At 42.9% G+C, this 22,554-nt stretch overlaps 1 protein-coding gene across 1 annotated transcript in view; it reads right to left on the reverse strand.

The window, feature by feature from the left end:
* snd1 (staphylococcal nuclease and tudor domain containing 1) overlaps nt 1-22,554 on the reverse strand; it is a 272,528-nt gene that overhangs the window by 211,527 nt on the left and 38,447 nt on the right. The window contains exon 11 of the mRNA XM_033614910.2: nt 10,214-10,315. Within this exon, the coding sequence (XP_033470801.1) occupies nt 10,214-10,315 (102 nt within the window). The remainder of the gene's footprint in view (nt 1-10,213; nt 10,316-22,554) is intronic.

Below are 22,554 nucleotides of genomic sequence, written 5' to 3' on the forward strand. Positions count from 1 at the left end.
CCCCAGAGGAGAGTGAGACGGAGGGGGAGAGGCAGTGGGTGGATTAGAAAGTGGGGGAGTGATAAGGACAAGGACAGCAGGACAAGTGTGAGACGAAATGTTTTTTGTTCTGCTGAGGTGACAAGCGGCATGGGGAGACTCGGTTTACTCTGCCAAAGGAGCCATGTTTGTACGTATAATGGGATTTGGTGTGTATGAAGAATAAAAAAAAGTGTCTGTTGGTGTTTTTTGCACATACCAAAAAGTATGCAAGCAGAAGTTACAACTAATATTAAGCAGATCTTTTTTCCTAAAGCAACACAACACCCCTGTTCGCTGAAATGAGTTTCATTTGATGGGACCTTAATTGACAAGACCTTCACGGACAAATTATGGTGACTCGTAATAAGGTGCAGACACTTCTGCCGTGCCGTATCGTGCGCAACCGTAATCATAGCCCCGCTTGGGCTCAGCATGAGTGGCTTTCCAGACAGGAATACAAGGCTGTTTATATTAGTGAAGTGTAGGAGGTTTTAGGTTCTCAGTGTATATGATCACAGTTCAAGTGGCCTTATCAAAGAGTGAAGCAGTGAAAACGGGACATTAGACATGCAGGCATACACACAGGTGTTGCAGCAGCCTCACACACTGCACACCGGATAATAGCCAATCACAGTGGGTTCAAATAAAATGATCTGGGGACATCTTAAAGCCTTGAAGAGGCAAAGAAAGGCAAGAAAGTGAAACAGAGGTGCTTAAGTTGGTGCTGTGTATTTAGCAGGCTGTAATTGCAGCCGGCTATTGTTCAATTAAGAGAGCTGTGCTGGAAGGAAAGACCTAAGGCAGGGGCAGCACAAGAAGAAAAGAGGAGAGGAGGAACACAAGGGAGCCCCCATCTGGATTTTCAGCCATGAGACCTGGTGACGCCCAGGTCTACGACGCTTTGCATCTCCTTGAACACACACACACACACACACACACACACACACACACACACACACACACCTGAAGCCCCCGCCCCCTTCGAGAAAGTCTCACTCTCACAAATACACACATCATCAAATCCGGAGTCGCACACACGGCGTTCTCAGTGCATGCACACACTCACATGCACACCAATAAGAGGGGAAAACTCTGGCGCTAACAGTACTACACAAGCAGCTGCATAACAGGAGCCACTTTGAGCACGCAGGATTATCCGAATGTGCTCAACCCTGATAAGTGGCTTAATGCAACATTTCCACTGCACTTTTTTTTTCTGCTGAGGCTGAGACCCAGGCGCACAAGAAGCACTACTTATAAAGTTAGCCAAATCGAGCTTTTTGGGATTATGTCACCATGCAAGCACTGCCATTTCAATGGGGGTGGGGATATATATGAGACAGAGGGGGAGACAGACAGACAGACAGACGTAGAGTGACAGAGAGAACGGAGAAAAAGGAAAATGCCTCAGTGCACCTTTAGCTAACCTTGAAGGGATGGTTCCCTTTTATCCCATCAGGTAGACTGACTTACTCTGTGATAGCCCCACTTATCAACCTAATGTCAAAACAAAATCCTATCTATCGTTTTAATTACCCCAGGCGATGATTAACTTTTTAGGATCTTACGTCGCAACTGCAAGACCAATGCAGCACCTGGACAATCAACAGCACAGACATGCTAGACTAAGCATGTTTTACTTTAACATCGAAATAACTACATTTGCAAGACGCACGTGGGGCATATTTTGAATACTTTCTACACCATCTACCAGAGACTAATGTTAACAGAGCGGTAACATTAACAAACAAACACTTGGCGTCTCCGCTTTCCCCAGACCTAACAGTACACAGCTTGAGACATAACACAGCAGGGCACTCTGCATCCCCCTCATTGTGTTACTCTCATACAGGCAGGAGGCTGCAAGGTGCTATCGGATTAATTACAGTAACAATAACAGTAGCCAATGTGAGATTTTTTAAAATGTCCAAAACCTTAGTATGAAACCAATAGTACGTAAATTGCATACTATTTCCGGTGAAATATTACAGTAAACAATCACTGGACATTTCGCCGGCATAAATATCCCACAATGGGTGAGTGTTGGCAAAAGCAGATGGGTACAATTCGACTGGGTGCTCTGGTTTAACAGCTTGGGTATGGAAGCATTTTGGCTTCTATGGAGGGAAAACGGACCTGAACATGAGCCACACTGGATTAAGGCAGTACCTGACTGAGAATTCTGTCGGTTGAATCAGATTTGGCTGTTCAGTATGAATCTTCCACTAGGGCTGGGTATCGCCACTGATTTCCTGAATCATTTCGATTTGGATTCACAAGGTCCCGATTAGATATTGATTCGATTAGGGAGATTACGGTTACAATACCAATTTCTGCTAACCTGGAAATCCAGATTCCCCACCCCTAGCAAATTCGAATTTGCTCTGCACGGGTATCTGGCCCCGACGAGCAGAGCCCGGTTAATCACCATTGGACCAACCAGATCAGTCTGACAGAGGCAGGCTCTGGGCAGGCCTAACATGATGAAGGCGGCACTGCACCGTAGGAGTCGAAAAGTAAACAGCCAAGATGGCAGCTGCCGAAGGACCGTGTCCATTCAGTTTAGCTTTGGAAGAAACGCTAAGCCAACTACACCTATCTTTTTCCTTAAGAGAGGAACAGAAGACTGCCCTAGACGCCTTCGTTTCCAGGAAGGGCATTTTTGCTGTTTTGTAGACAGGATACGGCAAAAGCATAATATATCAGTTAGCCCCACTGTTCAGCAAACAAATGGGGCTTAGTGCAATAAATACATCACTTTGTTTTTTGCTCCGATTGGCCATCGTGCTATCCAATTGCGTGCAGCAGCATCTGAGATGCCTTAGTCAGTGCCGCCCCTTGGGTAGGAAGGGTGTATTGGTGAGGGCCAGACTCTGGATTTCCAGGCTAAATTTCAGCTAGTATGGAATTATTTTACAAAAAGAATAAATTCAGAACAGTAAACAAGCTTTATGCCTTAACTGAACTTGAAGAATCTCACTTGACTGAGGGGTCTCAGACTGATGTTTCAAATCTCCAACTTTCAGGGAGCCACCCTGAACTGTATCACAGTAATTCATCTATTTGTGTATTATGGATCATTACAAATAAGCTTTGTTTTAAAAGTAGCAAGTAGTCACAAAGTGAGAAAAATAAATCATGCTTAGAAATCAAAAGTTTTGATGCATCAAGATGCATTGATAACTGTTTTATAATCACATTGCAGCCCTCTGAATTGTAATCAAATTGGATCAGGTGCCTAGACATTCCCATCCCTAATGGTTGTTGGAGTTGCTGCTGTGAACAAGACAAGATTTCATCACCACCTGCTGTAAAGTCCTCTTTCAAAGACCAGACCAGGTATTGCACCAATTTCTTTCAGCCTTTGAGAGCTATCAAATATAGACTCTGCTTGGCAAAAAGAAAAAAGAGGCAGTCTTTTGAATATGGATATTAGATATGCTTTATAAAAGATCAAAAGCACCATACTCTCCTTATAGAGATGAGGAATGGGGGGTTTAATAGAAAAAAAAGCATTTAATGTAGCTTTATTCCCCTAAAGCGGAGCAGTGGCATTAGGGCTTTGAGCTTTTGCTCAGCACACTGAGACTCGTAGTTAATGCTTAGTCACGTCCTGGAAGGTTTAGTCAGGGGAAAATCTGCTTGTTTCCCAATTCATGCAATGCATTGCACTCTTGCGGTCTCTGAGCTTTGAAATGAAATGCTGTCAGGGAGAATACCTTTGGGTCAATCTGATAACTCAACCTTGTGACTGGACAGCACGATTAGCTTTGGTCAAGTCCAGTTTGAGCTTAATGACGCCAAGTTACACCTTTTGTGATCTGACATTGGATCTGCAGTCACACCTCTGTATGCGCCCCAAGTCCTCTTCCCCTTCTTCTCTTTCAGGCAAGGCCCGGACCAGACTGAGTATTCCCTTTTAAATCCACCCGGTCAAAGCCCAATTACCCCACTGTTGAGGTAAAATCTTTTGTCTCGGTTTGTGTCGGAAAGGGAGAAAAAAAGGATAAAAAGAGGAGCTCTCTGGAGCAGAATTTCAAGGAAAGCAGTGGTCTTAGAGTCTTCTACTAATGCTTACTGCTCCAAATCTGTCTCTATAGAGCTTAGTGTTCAGAGACAGGATGACAGTAAGTGGGTCGACTAAACTCCTCTCCTTGTTGGAGTGCAACATGCATCTGTACTCTTGTGTACCTACCTGCATCCAACTTGACAACTCAAGTAGGCCAAGGTAGCACAGATTCACATTAAAACCTTGAGGGTTAAGTATTGTACTCGCAAATAAACATCCACCCATAGAGAGCCTGTAATCATTCCATCCAAAATAATTCTTCCTTGCTGGCGAGGCAGCTGAAGGGTGTACTTGTACCTTCAGAAACCTGCTGTATTTTAGGGCCTCTAATTATTTTTTTTAAAAGCATGATACACTGTGACAGAGGGTTTAATTCAGAGCTTTAGCCTTATGTCTTAGAAACAATAAAGGAATGGGAGGGAAGCAACGTTCCAAAGCTCTTCCGTTATTGATTTTACACATTGAGGAAGGAGGAGGCTGTACTGCCGTCAAATGGGCACGAGCTCTCCACTTAAACCTAACTCACTTCTGAGAGCCTTTAAGCACACCCTCGGGAGACCCAACTTCAATACTAATAAAATGTACAGAAATACAGTGGCATATACTCTACATATAAATGTAGCCGAGTGATGGAGAATGAAAGTATGATGCCACATCTAAGGAGATCTAAAGAGGAAAGCCGTGTCAAGATTAAAAACAAAGCCTCTGGATAACAGAGTTCGCGGACGGTACTTTGGGGGTTTGTTTGCTCTTCAGATATAACAACACTGATAAGGTTCCATGTGAAATCACACCACTGTGCATGTGGATTAGTAACACACTGTCACAGTACTGGGGTCACAGTTTGGTGCATGTAGCACCACCTGAAAACTTTTAGCTGTATGCCATTAGCAACAGATGCTGGGATTAATACCAACGAATGGATTGGCATGCATGGCAGTCACAATGTGGCAAGCATAAATGAAACAGCGGAGCTGGAAGACCTGCCCGCAGGTACAACAGCAACTGAGAGCAAGTGTACAAGAACAGTGTATTGGTGTTGCTTCACCGTTGAAGGTAGGCCTGTAATGATAACTACTTTTGTTGGAGAAAGCTTGTCCCAAAAATAATTACAATAAACGAAATTGTCATTTTGAAACTATTTTATGCCACAGATTTCATGATAATTAACGGTGTGATAATGAACTTTTAATTCTTAAGAATATTCACACACTGGAATTGGAATATGAACAATAAGAAATACCTGTAATATATACAAGAAAGTATCTATAAATCTATAGCACCTTTGTAGAGGTTGCCCAAAATCACTCAGTTTGAGACTAAACAAAATTTGGCCAACAAACAAAACCAAGATGCCTCTTAGGACTAATAGACCAACTCAGCAAAGCTCCTGGAACATAATAGTTACCTCTATAATCCATGACATTGTTGGAGGGTAAAACTACAAACAACTGATTTTTTTGGCTCGTTACCTGAGGTTGGCAAATAACGACTATCATGACTGTCTCTTCCACCTTAAAAATGCAGCTGCAGGCTACCGGTAAGCTACACGGAGTCATCCTTGATGTGTCGTTTTATTTTTCTTCTTACTTGCATTAGTAGGCAGGAGCGCTGTGCCAATGTCTGATAGTAGACGGAAAACCCTGCTGTTTATGCTAGCTATCATGTTGGCTAAAATGTTCGTGACATTCATACATAAACAAACATGCATGTAAACAAAACGAGCAATATCGAGGTCAGCAAAAACACTGAGATCAAGTCCACCCATAATTATCGAGACAGGCCTAGTTGTTGGGTCCGTGAATGGAAACATCTAACATGCTAATGCACATTCCATAGCATCAACCAGATGTGCCGAACAACGGGATGATAAATGTTTGGGTGCCAAGGCAGAACGAAATTAAATGCTCCTACTAATGTAGACGTTTTATTTTTTATTATTCTATTCATTTTGGTATCCTCAATTTCATATCACAAGCAACGTTTTTCAGCTGCCTTTTGGATAATGTTCATACAGTGGAATACAGAAGTGTTTGAAATGTTCCTAATTTTTATGATGAAAATTGTTTCACAAAGTTGTCAGTGGGCAAAACGTTACCTCAGTCCACATCATGACAATGTTGTCTGTTTTTGACACTTGCAGTACTTTCTGCGCAAAATAAATAAATAAAAAGAAACATTTCCTTATGTTGTTCTTTTTCTGCTGTGCTAAACTTGCACCGACTCGCACTGACTCCTAAACCTGGTATGAACTGAACTGTGACTTCTGTTCTTTCCCCCCTGAGGACAAACAGTTCCCAGATGACCACCACCTTCAAATGTGACCTTAGTCATCTTCAAATCTCAAGGAGTTGCACTCCCACCTGCGTTTAGAGCCGTCCACATGTCATTGAATCATCCAGGACGCATTTAAATACAGATTGTAAACAGAGCTACTGACTCACACTGGTTAAAAAAAAAACAAAAAAACTAAAAAAAAACATGCATGCTTTTATTACCCTTACAACACTAACTCCTTTTGACACATACACAATCATGCATACTTTCCTCTCCGATAAACACCACAAACAACAATTTGCCTGAGTCTTAGAAAGGAACATTTTAGCTGAGCTGACTTTTGAAACACCCTAGAGTCTAAACAAGCAATACTGTGAAATCAAACCGGGTATAAAAACTGCACGGACTGATCTCAGCGACGTTTCTGTGTTCTGTGTTCGTTCCTGTGCGTGTGTGCCGGCAATTTTAACACATAAACCATGTTAAGGTAGGGAGTAGACATGCTGAACGTCATAGTGCCTGCATTGTTATTATGTACTGAGTTATTTTATTCCATTTTTATTGTTCCCTCTCTTTGAGGTGCATGCCATCAGTGCCAGCAGGAATGAACAGCTAATAGCCACAGTAGACCGGTGTGGGTTTGCATGCATGTTGTTTCTGGCTCTAAATGCCCATGTAGATGTATTATGACTTTATTTACATGCATGCACACCACATAGACACACACAAGCCACCGTATTTTAACGCGGACATCCATTTCTACAAACAAGGCCAATCTGGTCGTTTACACTCCTGAGCTGCACACACATTTTATCCTCATGCTAATGGCATACTTTGCAGAGTATTTTTACACCTTGACAAGGCTATAGTCACCCTATCCCCACCACGTGCACACTCATTATCCCCCCAACACAAACGCCACAAATAAACAGCAGAATCATTATTCTCGCTTCACTCGTCAAAAGCCAGCTCACAGCTGAATTTTCTGTCATTAAAAAAACATTAATGAGGATGATTAAAATGACTGTGATGAGAGGCTGGGACAGGGATATGAATCTCACTCCTGTACTGAATGCCAAAAGGAACTCTCTTGGCTTTTTGGCTTTGAGTGGGTGCGTGTTTTTGTGTTTATCAGGCTGTACTGCAAATGTTTTGTTCCTTTTTACTCCGCGCACTTGTAAAAGTGTGTGAGATGGGAGTGTTTGTTCCATCTATTGTCTAGGTGCTGTCGGTTTGGACCCCTGAAATCTGTGCATTTGTTTGGTACATTCTCAGCTCAACAGAAAAACACGAGTTGAGATTTTAAAAAACACGCTGAGAATTGATTTGTGGAGGTATAAGCTCCGGAATCTGTTGCTTGGAAGTCAGCTGCAAAACAATATTGAATTTATGAGATAACTTCTGACTCGGGAAGTCATTTTGTCACTGTGACTGTGCGTAAATGCGCCATTTTGACAAAGTTTTCCATCAGTCTGCCCTTTCAACTGCATTTCCATGTTTTTGCAAAGAAAGATTCCAATCTGTCTCCGGCACAGTTCCCATTATAATGCGGCCCCTCTCAGTCTGACAAGTGTTAAGAGTTAGCTATTTGGAAAAACATAAACCATCATTCAACTCAGGCAGTGGACAACAGCTCTAGGCGTGCCTGTGAGCAACAGCCGCCTCCTCTCCCTGTGCCATTACTGCCACTGTACATTCAATGACAACAATGTAGGCGTCATTTTACTGATTTACAGAGGGGACTGAAACAATCTACTGTGTGGCTGAAAACTTTGTTTTGAAATGCAAGGCAAAGTTGGCAAACTGGACAGAGCTGGTTACAGATCAGTACTTGTACATGATAATTTGAATTTCCACCAAACACTTTGAGTAAAGTAACCTTAGGACCCGTATGTAGCTCAAAGGGACATATACCTAAACCCTAGATCTGTTTCTACAGCAGACAGTACTCCTAAATGTAGCAGGGTTGTTACTGGATAGCAATAGCTATGTCAACCACGTCACCGCATCATATCTAACACAACACAGGAAACATGATTCAGTAAACAGACACAACGAAGGACATTAAGTGTTTTGTATTCTTTCCTCTAAGTGTGGCTTTTAATTAGAAGGAGACAGGCTTTGTTTGAGAGAGGGCTGCAGGCAGGAAGAAAGAAATACAGCCGAGTCAAGCCTCTCTTGACCAATCAATGGACTACAGTGTGCTGGGTATTTCAACAGAGGGGTAACGAAAAGAAAGGGACAGAATGGAACAGTTGCATTGATACCATCCACAACTTTTGACAATGGAAACGCAAAAAAAAACACCCTAATGTGTAACTAACTGCACTGAAATGGACTGCTCGGTGGAAATGGCTATAAGTGTACCTAACCCATTTCAAACATTAATGTCCCATTAAGACTCCCTTTACATACGAAAATAGATTAGTTCATTTCAAATGTTGTGACCGTCAACTTCCCACGGCATAGATACACCCACAAGATGGCACTACAGGGCAGAGTCAAAAGTTTCTGACAACAACAACAAACAATGGCTGAATGTAAAACGTCTGGATTTCATCGCACTTGCAGACTCGCGGACTTTACGGGTGTGTTCCTGGGAGCTAGGCTAGAAAAGTGGCCGAAAAACAACCAAAAAAAGATCTTCTGATGTAACTAAGAGGCCTACCCGATTTATTTAGTCATAGCCCCGCCCTTATTTACAACCATCTCTGCATTTGAATGTCTGCAGTCTGTGTGTTATACAGAAATGTATTTTGTTCGGTCGCAAAACAACCCTTTACATGGGATTTGTATCTTATTATCTAGCAGACAACATACAACAGCAGTTACAATGATTGTTATCGTCGCTCAAATGTTTCCATGACGAGTAAAGAGAGTCTTGAGGGCCGTCTATCAGCGGCTTGAGGTCTCGGCCCTAGCTGGGTTTACGTGAAAACAGTGAACCCGTCACTGTACATACGACTGAAATCCGCGAGGGCTCAGTCCCCAAGTCCATAGGGTGGACATTTGGATTCTGCCAAGGCAAGAGCGGATGTGGACGGCACTGGTCTGTGAAGCCATTAAATAGATCATGACATGTGGATGGAGAAGTCTTTTTACTATATTACTGATTTGTCCCGTCACTTATAACATGTCTTTGTCGTGTCCTACAGTTGTTTCGGCTACACTGCCACCATGATTTCCGGCGGTACTGGTTGGTTCTGTCTGTATCCGTAAGCTTTCAGTAAACATGCACAAATACAGAAAATCTTAACACTGAGTACAGACAAAAAACTCCATGTGTGTCCCTATACGTATCTAACGATGAGCCTTAAATCTAATCACCTTTTGTGTTTCTTTTTTCCCCTCAAACAACCAACCTCAATTCCTAGTTCCTCTATTCAAATTTAAGACAAAAAAGGCAGATGTTCAAGCGGTGGCGTGTGTCTCGAGCGCTCCCTCGCTCAGTGCCAGGTCCTGCTGGGTCAGATGTGTGTAAATCATAGGAGCCCCCTAGGTGTACAGACTCGGTAGATCAATAGACACAAGAGGGGGAAATCAACACTGCTTGTTTAAAGGGTGCATCCCGGCCAATACCAAGCCCCAGGGCATCTACCGATAGTACTTGCTATTCAAACTGAGAGGAGGAGAGAAACAGATATCCTAGCTTAGGGCTTCCGAAATGTGTGTTTGGCTACCAGTGGGTGGGGGGAGGAGGGTGTTGGAGTGTATGTACAGCCACTGGGGGGGATCCCTGTTTAGTGCTATTGTTTAATTCATTACAAGATGATTAAAGGCAAATCAAGTTGATTCACAGAGCCAGAAAATGATTGGGAGCTTTCAGTTTCTGTTACCACTTCTTACCTTTTTACCGATGAGCTTCTTCCTCAGGAACTCACGGGCCTCGAACATGTAGGGGATGTCGTAGAGCGGACGGAAACGTTTGTCTTTGTCCTTGTTTTTCTCCTGAGAAGCGATGGGAGAGAGGGGTCAGGAAGTGCAGGGGTGGGGAGAGAAGACAGAAAGAGAAAGATTATTCACATTGCACTCTCAAAGCTGCGTGGCTTAACACATCCGCTGCAGATGCAGACCTCCGAGAAACATGCACACACACGAGAACAGCCCCCCAGCTCATGCATACAGACGTAAACACAGACACACAGATTCGCACACAGTCAGCTTGTTTGTTCCCTTTTCTCCCTCTACGTCAGCCCTGTGATAGTGAGGATCTGGACTCTCAACTGAATGATTTTAATATGAACAGTGGCATTTTCACAGACGCACAGTCCCACTAACACTTCTGCTGTCAATACTGACACACTGCACCAAAAAAAAAAAAAATCAAAGTACAGTTACCAAGGACGCAGATGCAAACAGCCAAGGCAAAGATATTTGTTGTGTTAAGCAGATAGGCGAGCTGACACTATGTGCGTACACATGGTGCACACACACACACACACACAGATGTAGCCACATGCCACGCGCACACTCGCACAGCTGCACACAAAAACTTCCCTCAATACGTTCACCCACTCTCTGACAGGAGCAGGCCACAAATAGAACCTATTTGCATTTTCAAAGGAGGATGAGGTTTTGTGTCGCTCCCAGTGTGTAGAGACGTGCACGCACGCACGCACGCACGCACGCACGCACGCACGCACGCACGCACAGTGACAGGTGCCGTTTTTGTAGGGGCGGGGAAAAAAAAAAAGAATACAGCAAATGACAATGACGCAGTGGGAAAATAAACGACAGTCGCTAACAGGAGGAATGAGGCTATGAATGACAATTCCAGTATGCCCGCCACCCCTGCCCCTCCCACGCTCCTCTATGAGCGCCATCATTATCTGTCATACAAACAGAAGTAACACTCTTCCAAATGAACACACAGGCTTGGATTAATTCCTCATTTCCTCTTCTCTTCAATGGTTTTCATTCATTTTTAATGCCTCTCCAGTTGTTCGGAGCTGCCAGGTGTGGCACACAGCTGGGCTGATGGATATGGGGAGAGAACACATGGGGAGCAAAGAGTGTGTGAGCGTGTGTTGGTATGTTGGAGCACGTGCTTATGGCTCATTTAAAGTCTTTGAAATAAATCTTGTGGGGACAAAATCCACTGGTGGAACAGTACTCAATACGTTTGAAGTATTAACAGATATACTGCAGTACGAAGTAGTACCAAACTTATCCAGTCAAACGATACCTAAATTTGATCCTTTTTGGACCCAGGTCTAGAAAAAAAATATTTGAATGGTTTTGCTCGCAACAATTTAATGCAACATATGATCGGCCTGCTGCTGCAGCAGCTACAACCCATATGGTCTGCATCTTGGTAAGTCGAGTGCAGTGTATTTAACAGAGCTGGCCTGCCAAAACGCCACCAAATGAGTGGTGGGGGCATTTTATACAACTAAATGCTTTCCTTCATTAAATAGGTATTGAATGAAGTAGGAAAAAAAGGTATCAAATGCCACAAAATCAAAAATTTGAAGTCAAAACCAATATTAGAGAAATTATAAGATTCTTGACACCAAATTTGATACCATGGTGCAAAACAAAAACAAAACTATAAATCCCATGTACTTAAACATACACTCCTTTAATAAAAACTTCTTCTGTGCAAGTTGTATTAACCCCTGATGATCCGCCTGGAACACAAAGTACTAGTCTATGTGGGTTTATGCGTCGATGTAGAGCCTATGCCGTAGCCTGATGTGGACCACCCCAGAAATGTCACTCCAACACAGCATGCAACTCTTAGTGCAGAATAAAGGCTTAGTGCCTCATCACACTGTTGGCATTTGCAGCAGAGTGTAAATCCAAGATGCACCCATTGCAAAGAATTAACAAAATACTCTGGCACCATTTTCTTTTCGATGAGTCTAAGCAAACCTGTTGCTGCAGCTGCACTTGTTGCTTTCATCCATGTGATGTTGTTCTTTCATGCTGGTACGCTTTTGTCTTCTTCATTTGGCATTAAATGGCAGACGAACACATGTGTAGGTATATATGCAGCCCTGTCAGGTGCGGATGAATCACATCCCTGGTACATACAGTACTCAGTATCACTTCAAGGGTACTGGTATTGGTACCATCAAACAAAGAACTCCTACACTGAACAATGTTTTAGAAACAAACATTTTTCCTTCCAAAATACTGTTAATATTTGAAGTAAGTCTCAGCACGACAGCACAGAAGGCCTGCTGGATTGGCCCTGGTAGAGGAGCGCTGGAAACTGCCAAATCTACCAGCCAGTTCCCTTAACCTTGGCAGCAATGTAATAACCTTTGAGTTTAATAGCTTTCTATCTTTCTTTTCTTACTCCCTCGCTCTCATCCTTCTCCACTTTCACTAGCAGAGTCAGCACAGCATGGAACCTCGGAGGTGAGTTAATCTCACACATGGCCAGCGGAAATCCCCCACCGCTCAGCCAAGAGCCAATGTCCTCCATTTTGTGTCAGCCGGGGCTTATTGTCAGGGTCTTTCATCCCTACCAAGTCAGTTGCGGTGGGATGATGGGGCCTTTTAGGAGCACTGCCAGCCAGGAATCCTGCATTTTGTGCCTGAGCTGCCGACTTAGCCGTCCGCTGCTGGGGCTGAGGATAACTTTTACCGAGCTGGCACTGCTTGAGTGAAATCCCTTTTTTTTTTTTTTTTTGGACCATATTTTCTTAATGTCATACATTATTTCCAATTCCCAGACGCCGAATGACGGTGTCTTTGCATCATTTTACACACAGCCTACTGGTGGTAGTTCTTCCTGTTGGAAGCCGTTGGGATTCTGATACAGTCAGGTCCATAATTATTTGGACAATGATACAGTTGTCGTCATTTTGGCTCTGTACACCACCACAATGGGTTTTTAATGAAACAATGAATACCTGCTTAAAGTGCAGACTCTCAGCTTTCATTTAAGGCTTTTTTCAAAAATGTAGTATGAACCGTGTAGGAATTACAACCATTTCTTCACACAGTCCCCCGACTTTAAGGGCTCATACGTATTTGGACAAACTAACATAATCATCAATTAAACAGTCAGTTTTAATACTTGGTTGCAAATCCTTTGCAGTCAATGACTGCCTGAAGTGTTGGACACATAGGCATCATCAGATGCTGGGTTTCTTCCCTGGTGATGCTCTGCCAGCCCTTTACTGTAGCCGTCTGCACTTCCTGCTTGTGTTTTGGGTGTTTTGCCCTCAGTTTTGGCTTCAGCAAGAGAAACGCATGCTCAGTTGGATTCAGGTCAGATGATATGACTTGGCCATTGCAGAACATTCCACTTCTTTGTCTTAAAAATGTCTTTGGTTGCTTTTGCAGTATGCTTCAGGTCATTGTCCAACTGCACTGTGAAGCATCGTCTAATGAGCTTTGAAGCATTTGGTTGAATCTGAGCAGGTAATGGTGCCCCAAACACTTCAGCTTTCATCCTGCTGCTCTTGTAAGCAAGACAAGACTTCACTAGAATAAATACAGAGGGTTTATCACAAGATGTAAACCATTGGTTAGCCTTGAAAATGGAAGGCCAGATTAGAGTTTGTCAAAAACCATCTAAAAAGCCTGTACAGTTGTGGAACAGCATACTATGGACAGATAAAACAAAGATCAACTACCAGAATGATGGGAAGAGAAGAGAAGGAAGAAGGGAAGGAACTGCTCATGATCCAAAGCACACCACCTCATCAGTGAAGCATGGTGGAGGTACTGTTATGTCATGGCCATGTATGGCTGCCAGTGGAACTGGTTCTCTTGTATTTATTGATGATGTGACTGCTTACAAGAGCAGCAGGATGAAAGCTGAAGTGTTTGGGGCACCATTATCTGCTCAGATTCAACCAAATGCTTCAAAACTCATTGGACGATGCTTCACAGTGCAGTTGGACAATGACCTGAAGCATACTGCAAAAGCGACCAAAGACATTTTTAAGACAAAGAAAAGGAATGTTCTGTAATGGCCAAGTCATATCATCTGACCTGAATCCAACTGAGCATGCGTTTCTCTTGCTGAAGCCAAAACTGAGGGCAAAACACCCAAAACACAAGCAGGAAGTGCAGACGGCTACAGTAAAGGGCTGGTAGAGCTTCACCAGGGAAGAAACCCAGCATCTGATGATGCCTATGTGTCCAACACTTCAGGCAGTCATTGACTGCAAAGGATTTGCAACCAAGTATTAAAACCGACTGTTTAATTGATGATTATGTTAATTTGTCCAAATACTTATGAGCCCTTAAAGTCGGGGGACTGTGTGAAGAAATGGTTGTCATTCCTACACGGTTCATACTACATTTTTGAAAAAAGCCTTAAATGAAAGCTGAGAGTCTGCACTTTAAGCAGGTATTCATTGTTTCATTTAAAACCCATTGTGGTGGTGTACAGAGCCAAAATGATGACAACTCTATCATTGTCCAAATAATTATGGACCTGACTGTATACACGGGCCAAAACAAGAGGATAATTCTGAACAGCAGAAAGTAAAGAATGAACCTGAGAGAAGAGGGAAAGACTAAAAAAGGAAAAAATCATTTTAACTAATAAGCTTTTTCACGGTGGAAAGGAAGCCATGTCACTGAGGGCAAAGAGTGTAAATGTCAGCAGTCTATGCCAATTACCCACAAGGAGTGGAGAAGCAGACAAGGAGGACGAAAGGTACTTCTTCTCCTCCATCTTTGGGAAGGTCTGTGGGGAATGGAGCGAGGCGTAGTTGAAGACAGGAAGTGGAAAGAGTCAGAAAACAACAACAACAAAAAAAATTAGACACAGAGGAAATGTTACAACTAAAAACACGGACACAAAGGCAGCCATAGGAATCAATGGTGCCAATTGATTGTAGCAACTGCCCAATATTTCACAACGGGTCTGCACCGCTTTGTTTACAAGCTACAAAGTGGTCCACATCAGTTGCGGCGCTATTCAAAGGGACATTAAGCATTCCCCGACAGTTAAGTGCAGTTCAGACGGCTGAAAAGAAATGTGCCCCGCTGCCAATCAAACAAAACCTACACAAGGCTGTTCCACTGATGAGTATGCGAGAACATAGACCGTGACAAGTCTAATTATTTAACTACGGAGCCGACTTCAACTCCAGTCTGAGATAAAGTGACAACATTAGCATCCTTAAATTACTCAGACAAGACAAACTCTGTGCGCGCCATCCTTAAACTGTTATTATGCAGTTGCAGGAAGGTTACAGAAAGAGGAGAGAGTCACTGCTGTGTCTCAACCGTGACCCAATAACAACAGTTTGCTCTCGCTGTCCTCGGGGGGAGTTCTGTTCTATTTGGGGTAAATTCCCTTCGTTCCAAATTACCAGCTAAAGCTCAGGAATCATCTTTGACTATTGCAGAGGCATGACGCTAGCTGGATTGTACAGTGTCGCAGGGCTGCAGGGGGCTGGGGCTGCAAATGTGTGGATGCTGCTGCTGGGAGCATTTGCAGCTTCTGGAACTTCAAGGGTGAAATCATGACTCAGGAGCATGTCATGCTTTCTGATGTGTGGTGCTGGAGATGGGGGGAGTGTACAGTATTAGACCTTATTTTTGCATTTAACTGGTTGAGAATTATTTTGTGTGTAACCTATATTTTGGGAGAAACATGCTGCTGTGTGCGTGTGTGTGTGTCCCAGACAGAGTGGACATTATTTTTTGATTAAGCGGCGCACTGGGAGCCGTAGACAAACAGTCAACATTTACTACTGTATGCGTAACAACATTACTCAACCGTGCATGCATAAACATTAAATGGCTGCAGAGGGGCCGGGGCGGAGAGAGGGAGACAATGCGAGAGGGAGAGGAGGCACACACTTCCTGATGCAGGAGCATAAAGGATGTAGCTGGTTACAGTACTACAATACAAAATCTAATATATCTAATCTAATAACCTCACATTCACAGCATTATTGTCCATTCGCCACAACACAAATAAGTCATTACTAAAGTGACTTGAAATGATCCCACAATAGACTCAGGAGAGATCCTGGATTGCAGAATGAAATTACCTGGAGTACCATAACAACAAACAGCCACTCAGTTCATGATTAGCTGCTGCCAGAGCACTGCAGGTAAATTCACAGGGACAGCTGTGACGGCTGACTATGCAGTCACTGAGGGACTACTTCACCCCCCGCCCCCCAAAATGCATACATCATTTGTGTATCAATTACTCACCCCTGCTGTGTTCAAGTTGTTAGGAAAAGTTTGTTTTTGTATGTTTTGTATGCCTCTGGTGAACAATAAAATCCAAAAGAAGAGAAAATTCTTCATGAATTAAAGTCACAGGGGGCCCTGTTTAACAACAACTAAAGTGTATCAACACTTTCCCCGCCAGTGTATTTTTAAGTTGCCAGCCACCGCCAGTATTTTTGATCATATTCACTAATCTTTCAAGAACCACAGAATAATTTGTTCTATGAATATGTAAACCGTATATACACAAAACTAAAGAAGAGACCTTCTATTTTATACATTAAAAAAAAAAACATTTTAATCTATCTTATTTCCATTTCAGACAAAAACCTGAAAAAATGCTTTTTTGTCAAAGAATGTCATTTTTCTCAAACAATGTATAAAATCAATTTCGCATTTACATTTTTTGTATTTTTCTCATTTCCTTAATTCAGTTTGAATTTTAGAAATAATAGCAAAAAATGTTCAGTGATCGTTCAGTGTTCTGCTCTCCTGTTTCGTACTGTCCTGATCCGGCTTCGCCCCTTCAAGCTCATTTGCTTCTTCGTCCAAATCAGATTCAGAATGTTGATCAAAACAGGAATTATCATTATCTGAGTCCATTAACATCTCCATGGCTGGCGCAACAGTCAACTTTTTCGTCGCCACCGGCATTTTCGTGCCGTTTACAAGCTGCTACATTTCTGCAAACAACATCTTCCGATTCTCCTTCTTCTTATTTTGTTTTTGGACATGGCAGTGTTGTTCTATCAGTGAAAACACGGATTACAGGAATATCTCGTCAATGGTGGGGAAGCATTCTATCATAAATGATGGAAAATCTCATCATTGGCTGGTATAGTGTTAAAAAAAATTTGCGTACAACTCTTGCAGACAACGCCAGTCTCATTTATCGAGTCATATGCTCAGTACCTCCCACACAGACAGCCCTTTCCAACAGGGACCTAAACTAAAAATGAAACTTATCGATGCTCTCTTCAAAGCCAGACTCCTTTGACTAAAACTGTAATTTTACCTCGCTGAACACCAGAGCTGCTGGTCTACTTCTGCCTCAATCTGCAGTTTGTTTGTTATTGTGTGACTTCGAGGATTTGATCTAACACTTTAAAACACCAAAGTCACACAATACACAAACTACCAATGGGGGCAGTGGTAGATGAGCAACTCCCATGTTCAGCGAAGTAAAATTACTGTTTTGTCAATGGAGTCAATGGCTTTAAATAGAGCATAGGTAAGTGTCAGAAAGGGCTGCTGTTTGGGAGGTACTGAGCATATGACTGGATAAATGAGACTTTATACTGCATGGGTTGTGCAAGAGTTTGTATACTGATGTTTTAATATAGTTTTGTTGTTGTTGAACATGGTCACCCATGACTTCAATTCATCAAGAACTTTCTCTGTTTGGATTGTTTGTTCACCAGAGGCAAGCCAGAAAAACAGTTTTCTTCCTGAACTTAACTTAACACAGGGTGATTTATTGAAATACAAATGGCCATTTGGGGGGTGATATATTCTTTTAATAAAGATGCAATACAAAAAATGGGAGCTAAAGCAGTGAGTGAGGGGCTACACTGTGATTCAATCTGAGCAGTGTTGTGTTTTTAATTTTGGAAACCAGACAGACAGTCAGACTGGAACAACACACAGACACAGTAATGCAGTGTTCGACTAACTGCAGTGCTGCAGGCTTAAAAAAAAATCTCCAATATTGCTGATTATATTCAACTATTGAAAGCACAGAGCAAACTCGCACGGCTTACACTTGATAACATCGCACATATTGCATCCGTCTCAAGCACAAAGCACCCATTTATAAATGGCCAGTATCACAACAGATTCTGCTCAAAAATGATTTCAGGCGGTGTTTACTTTCTGCTCTTGACAAAACTGTATCTCTGAAAAGCAACATTTATCATTTTATCTTCTAAGGCAGCCCTTTGTTTAACATCCTCTCCCTGCACACAAACGACAGCAAGCCAAGTCTTTTGCTTTTTTAACTGTGTCAGCCAAATAGTGCAATGGGGCAAAAAAAAAAAATATTCACCCAGTAGTGAGGAGGGATACTGGCTACCAATCTGCATCACCCAGCCAATGGTGCACAAGTGAGTCTGAAAGCAGGCTACCCTCCTCCCTTGTCGCCATCCTCCCAAACTTGAGGTCAAAGCATGTCATGCCAGGCTTGGGGCATGCCGAGGGCGCACACATGGCCAGACATAAGATTTGGAGGATGGGGACAGAAGTGAGGAGGCATGGGAGGGGATAAAAACAAAGAGGAGTGTAAGGAGAGAGGAGCAAGCCACAGTCGCAAATGGGGAGTAGGGAGCAGATGGGCCGGTCTGCTTAAAGGGACAGTTCACCCCAAAATCATATCAAGTAGCCATGTTGGAAGTATTCATGTTACAATATAGTTATATACATACTGAACTGACTACAAAAATATTTTTACATATCTTTCAATGGAAAGAGGTTTTGGAATATTTAGGAACATTTGTATTGAACTCTATTGAAATCTATTTTTCCTTTTACCTGTTTACCTGTCCTTTTACCCATTTTTCAATCTACATTGTTGTGGGGAGAGTTGCCGAGTGTTGGAGATATCGGCTGTAGAGATGTCTGCATTCTCTCCAATATAATGGAACTATGATGAAACTGCTCACAACAAGGTCTGTGGATTATCTTGGGTAATCAGGTCATGATTTCTGGAAAGAGACATTGCATAGTTTTTCATATGATTTTTTGGTCCTTTGAGCACCACAAGCTGAGTGTCATCTAATTCCATTATATTTGAGAGAGGGCAGACATCTATACAGCCAAATCTTCAACACTCAGCAACTCAAACCTAGTATTGGGAAGCAGCGTCACTACAAGTAACGACTTTCTGAATCAAATAGTTTTTCAGTAGCAAAGCTGATTTACTGACTGACTGACTGGCGTCCACAAAAGTTAAGCTCTGAAGGGCGGTGGACTTTTTTTCTGCGGAGGTCTGGATAAAAGTAAGGATAATTAAACTGAGGATAAGTAACTTGACCGACGAGAGAGGAGAGAAGCACTTCTGCATGACATCACATACTAGTCCTTCAGTTGATTCTGCTTGCTGCTTTTACTATTGGCTTTTCTTTGCAAGATCTGACCTACTTTGCCTCTGATTGACTACATTGCATTTCTTGACTCGTCTCTCACATGTCTTGCCCATAGACTGTATATACAGTATGTAGTGGATTTGCAGTGGACACTCGAGAATGTTAATGGGCTCTCCATTTGCGTTCTTTTTAAACCAAAAAGATTCCGCCAATATGTTTACCCCTACGCAGCGGAAAATTGGGCACCTCGGATCAACTCGCCAATCTGGCTCCATGTGTCAAAACGCTCGCAGCTTGCCTGCACAACGGCCCAACATTCGCCGAAAATCTGGCAGTGTAAAAGGGGCTAGTGTGAGAATATGTCCTGACCCTTTAAACTTGGGTGCACTCTTTGATTTTTGATTCTGCGGTGAGCTATCCCTTTAAACAGGCTATCATGAAGCTGCATGACTAAATTCTTACAAATATTGAACGAAAACACAAAAGGAGTATCAAACTTCAATTATATTCCTCCAGTGACATTTGCATCTGATCTGAAAGCCACTGAAAATCAACACAAATATTATGTTACTGTATTCCACCAACTTGAGAACCGAAATTCCATTAACACGACGCCCAAGCACACTGCTGTTTTGTTACTTGTTTGTAAGCTGTCATTTTCTTATCTGTCTGTTTGTCCCACATGTTATTTTTTGCTTGTTATGGTGTCAAATTTTCTGTTTGACAGCATTTTGATATTTCCTACATCTGTTTTCACTGTATTTGAGCATCCTGCCCCGCACTACAGCCGATAATTACCTGAGTAGCAGCGCTGCAACACATTTTCTATTTCCATATTCTACCACCTTTTTTGCGGCTTTGATGTCTTGACTACAATTGCAGATGTGAAAATGAATTTATTATCATGTGCGGGCTAAAGCAACACAAACACGCTACTGTACAGCTATTGTTCAGAGTAACAACAAGCGGCAGGTATGCAACAAACAAAAACAGTGTAGTCATTTGTTTTGTGACGAGCCTTCCAGACGCATCTACGCAATCTGATGTACTTTACATAGTTATGAAGATGTGGAAGATTCTACCCACATACTTTGCCAGACTTTTCAGACCTGCGTCGTATTTACAGAAATGCTAATCAGTGTGCAGTGCTCCGGTGTAAAAATAAACCCAATAATGTGAATGTAAAAATAAGAAGGAGACGGGAGACAGAAGAGACAGGTGGAGGGAGGCAGGGAGATAGACAAGTGGTTTATCGGAGGGAGCGAAAGATGTACTGTGAGACGAAATCATCTACAGAGTCAACACACACACACACACACACACACACACACACACACACACACACACACACACACACACACACACACACACACACACACACACACAAGGGTGGACTGTGGAGAGGTTACATGAGTAGGCAGGGCGGTATGGAGTGGCGTGGGGGTGAGCCATAGTCATTGTGTTGCCTTATATAAGGACAGTGAGTTGACCTCTCTATGTGCTCCATCAGCACTGTCCTTAGCCCCACTTAAACCACATAAGCACACAGATAATGCATGAAGAGACGCACACACACAAACACTCGAGACATTGTCAAAGCAGATACGCGCAAACGCACCCAAACGCGCTGATTGTGAGTGAGTGAGTGAGTGGGTGTAACAGTGAGTCACTGAGTTGCATAGACATCTCTCCCCACTCATGTTTACGCTGGGCTTGTCCTGCTGCACATGAGGAGAAAAAAAAATGAAGGAAGAGAGCAAAAAAAAAAAAAAAAAAAAAAGTGGGAGGAGAGAAGAAAAAGCTGACTCCAACTCCCAGGCTCAAAATAACTCACATCTGAAGATATGCCACAGCAGTAACACCGGGGAGGAGTGGAACCAAAATGAGAAGGGGGGGGGGGGGAGCAAGTGAGGAAATCCATGTCTTGTGTTTTGCTGCAGCCAGACGCCATTGGTCCGCTGATTTGTCAGTCTGAGCACAATTAGTGTAGTCACGAGAGGGGAGGGGACTGAGAGGAGAGGATGGCAGGAGCGGTCACAGTTCATCAGTGCACTGGTACGTCGCATGTAACCTCTGTTACCCCCCTGAACCGCACACACACAGGCACAAACGGCCTCGCTTGCAGAACGCACTGCCAAACAGCGCACACACACACATCCAGACAGACAGAGATAATAATGACAACTGGCACAAGAGAATCCCTACAGACCTCTAGAGAATGCAACACACACCATTGTCACGATACCAAATTTAGAGATTCCCCGGCTACACTTTCTGGAGCTGGAGTGTCTCTACACATACAGCACATGTGTGTGTGTAATCCATGTTTGTGCACATGCTGACGCCAATTTCCAAGATGTTTCCTGACATAGGCTAATGCAGCTTAACCAAGCATGTCACTGTGTCTATGTGTGTGTGTGTGTGCCTGTGTGGGTAAGCTGCGCCTCAAACCGTGACGACGTCTTTGTGTCTGTCTGCTGCACTGTAAGCAACACGCCAGCTCACTTGTGACAGTGTTAGCCAACATGATGTCAGTGTGTGTCGAGCTCGTGGCTGAGAGATACCTGCTGTGACCTCTCACTCACCTGACCCACAGGTAGGAATCATCCATCGCTGCTTACAGCCGTGAAAAAAAATCAGTTGTCAGGGTTGCGTGTGCTGTCACTGCATGTATGCTTCTTACATGTGCACTAACCCTTTTTTTTTTTTTTTTTTTTGGCATGGTGAAGACAAAAAAAAATCCTACCCACAGCCACAGCTGCTCCTCTTTACAAATACTTTGGCAGGAGATCACCAACATTTGGAGGTGCTAAACGATGAATTTCACTGCCTTTAAAAATAGTTCAAGTGATAGTAATGAAAGGAAAAATTAACAACGTCCAGAACGCTCTCAGTAACATAATGTGAACTGCTATATCTGCATCTGTAAAGGAGTGGAGACAGGGC

The sequence above is a fragment of the Epinephelus lanceolatus genome, chromosome 23 (genome assembly GCF_041903045.1).
Source record: "Epinephelus lanceolatus isolate andai-2023 chromosome 23, ASM4190304v1, whole genome shotgun sequence".
Taxonomy (NCBI): Eukaryota; Metazoa; Chordata; class Actinopteri; order Perciformes; family Serranidae; genus Epinephelus; species Epinephelus lanceolatus.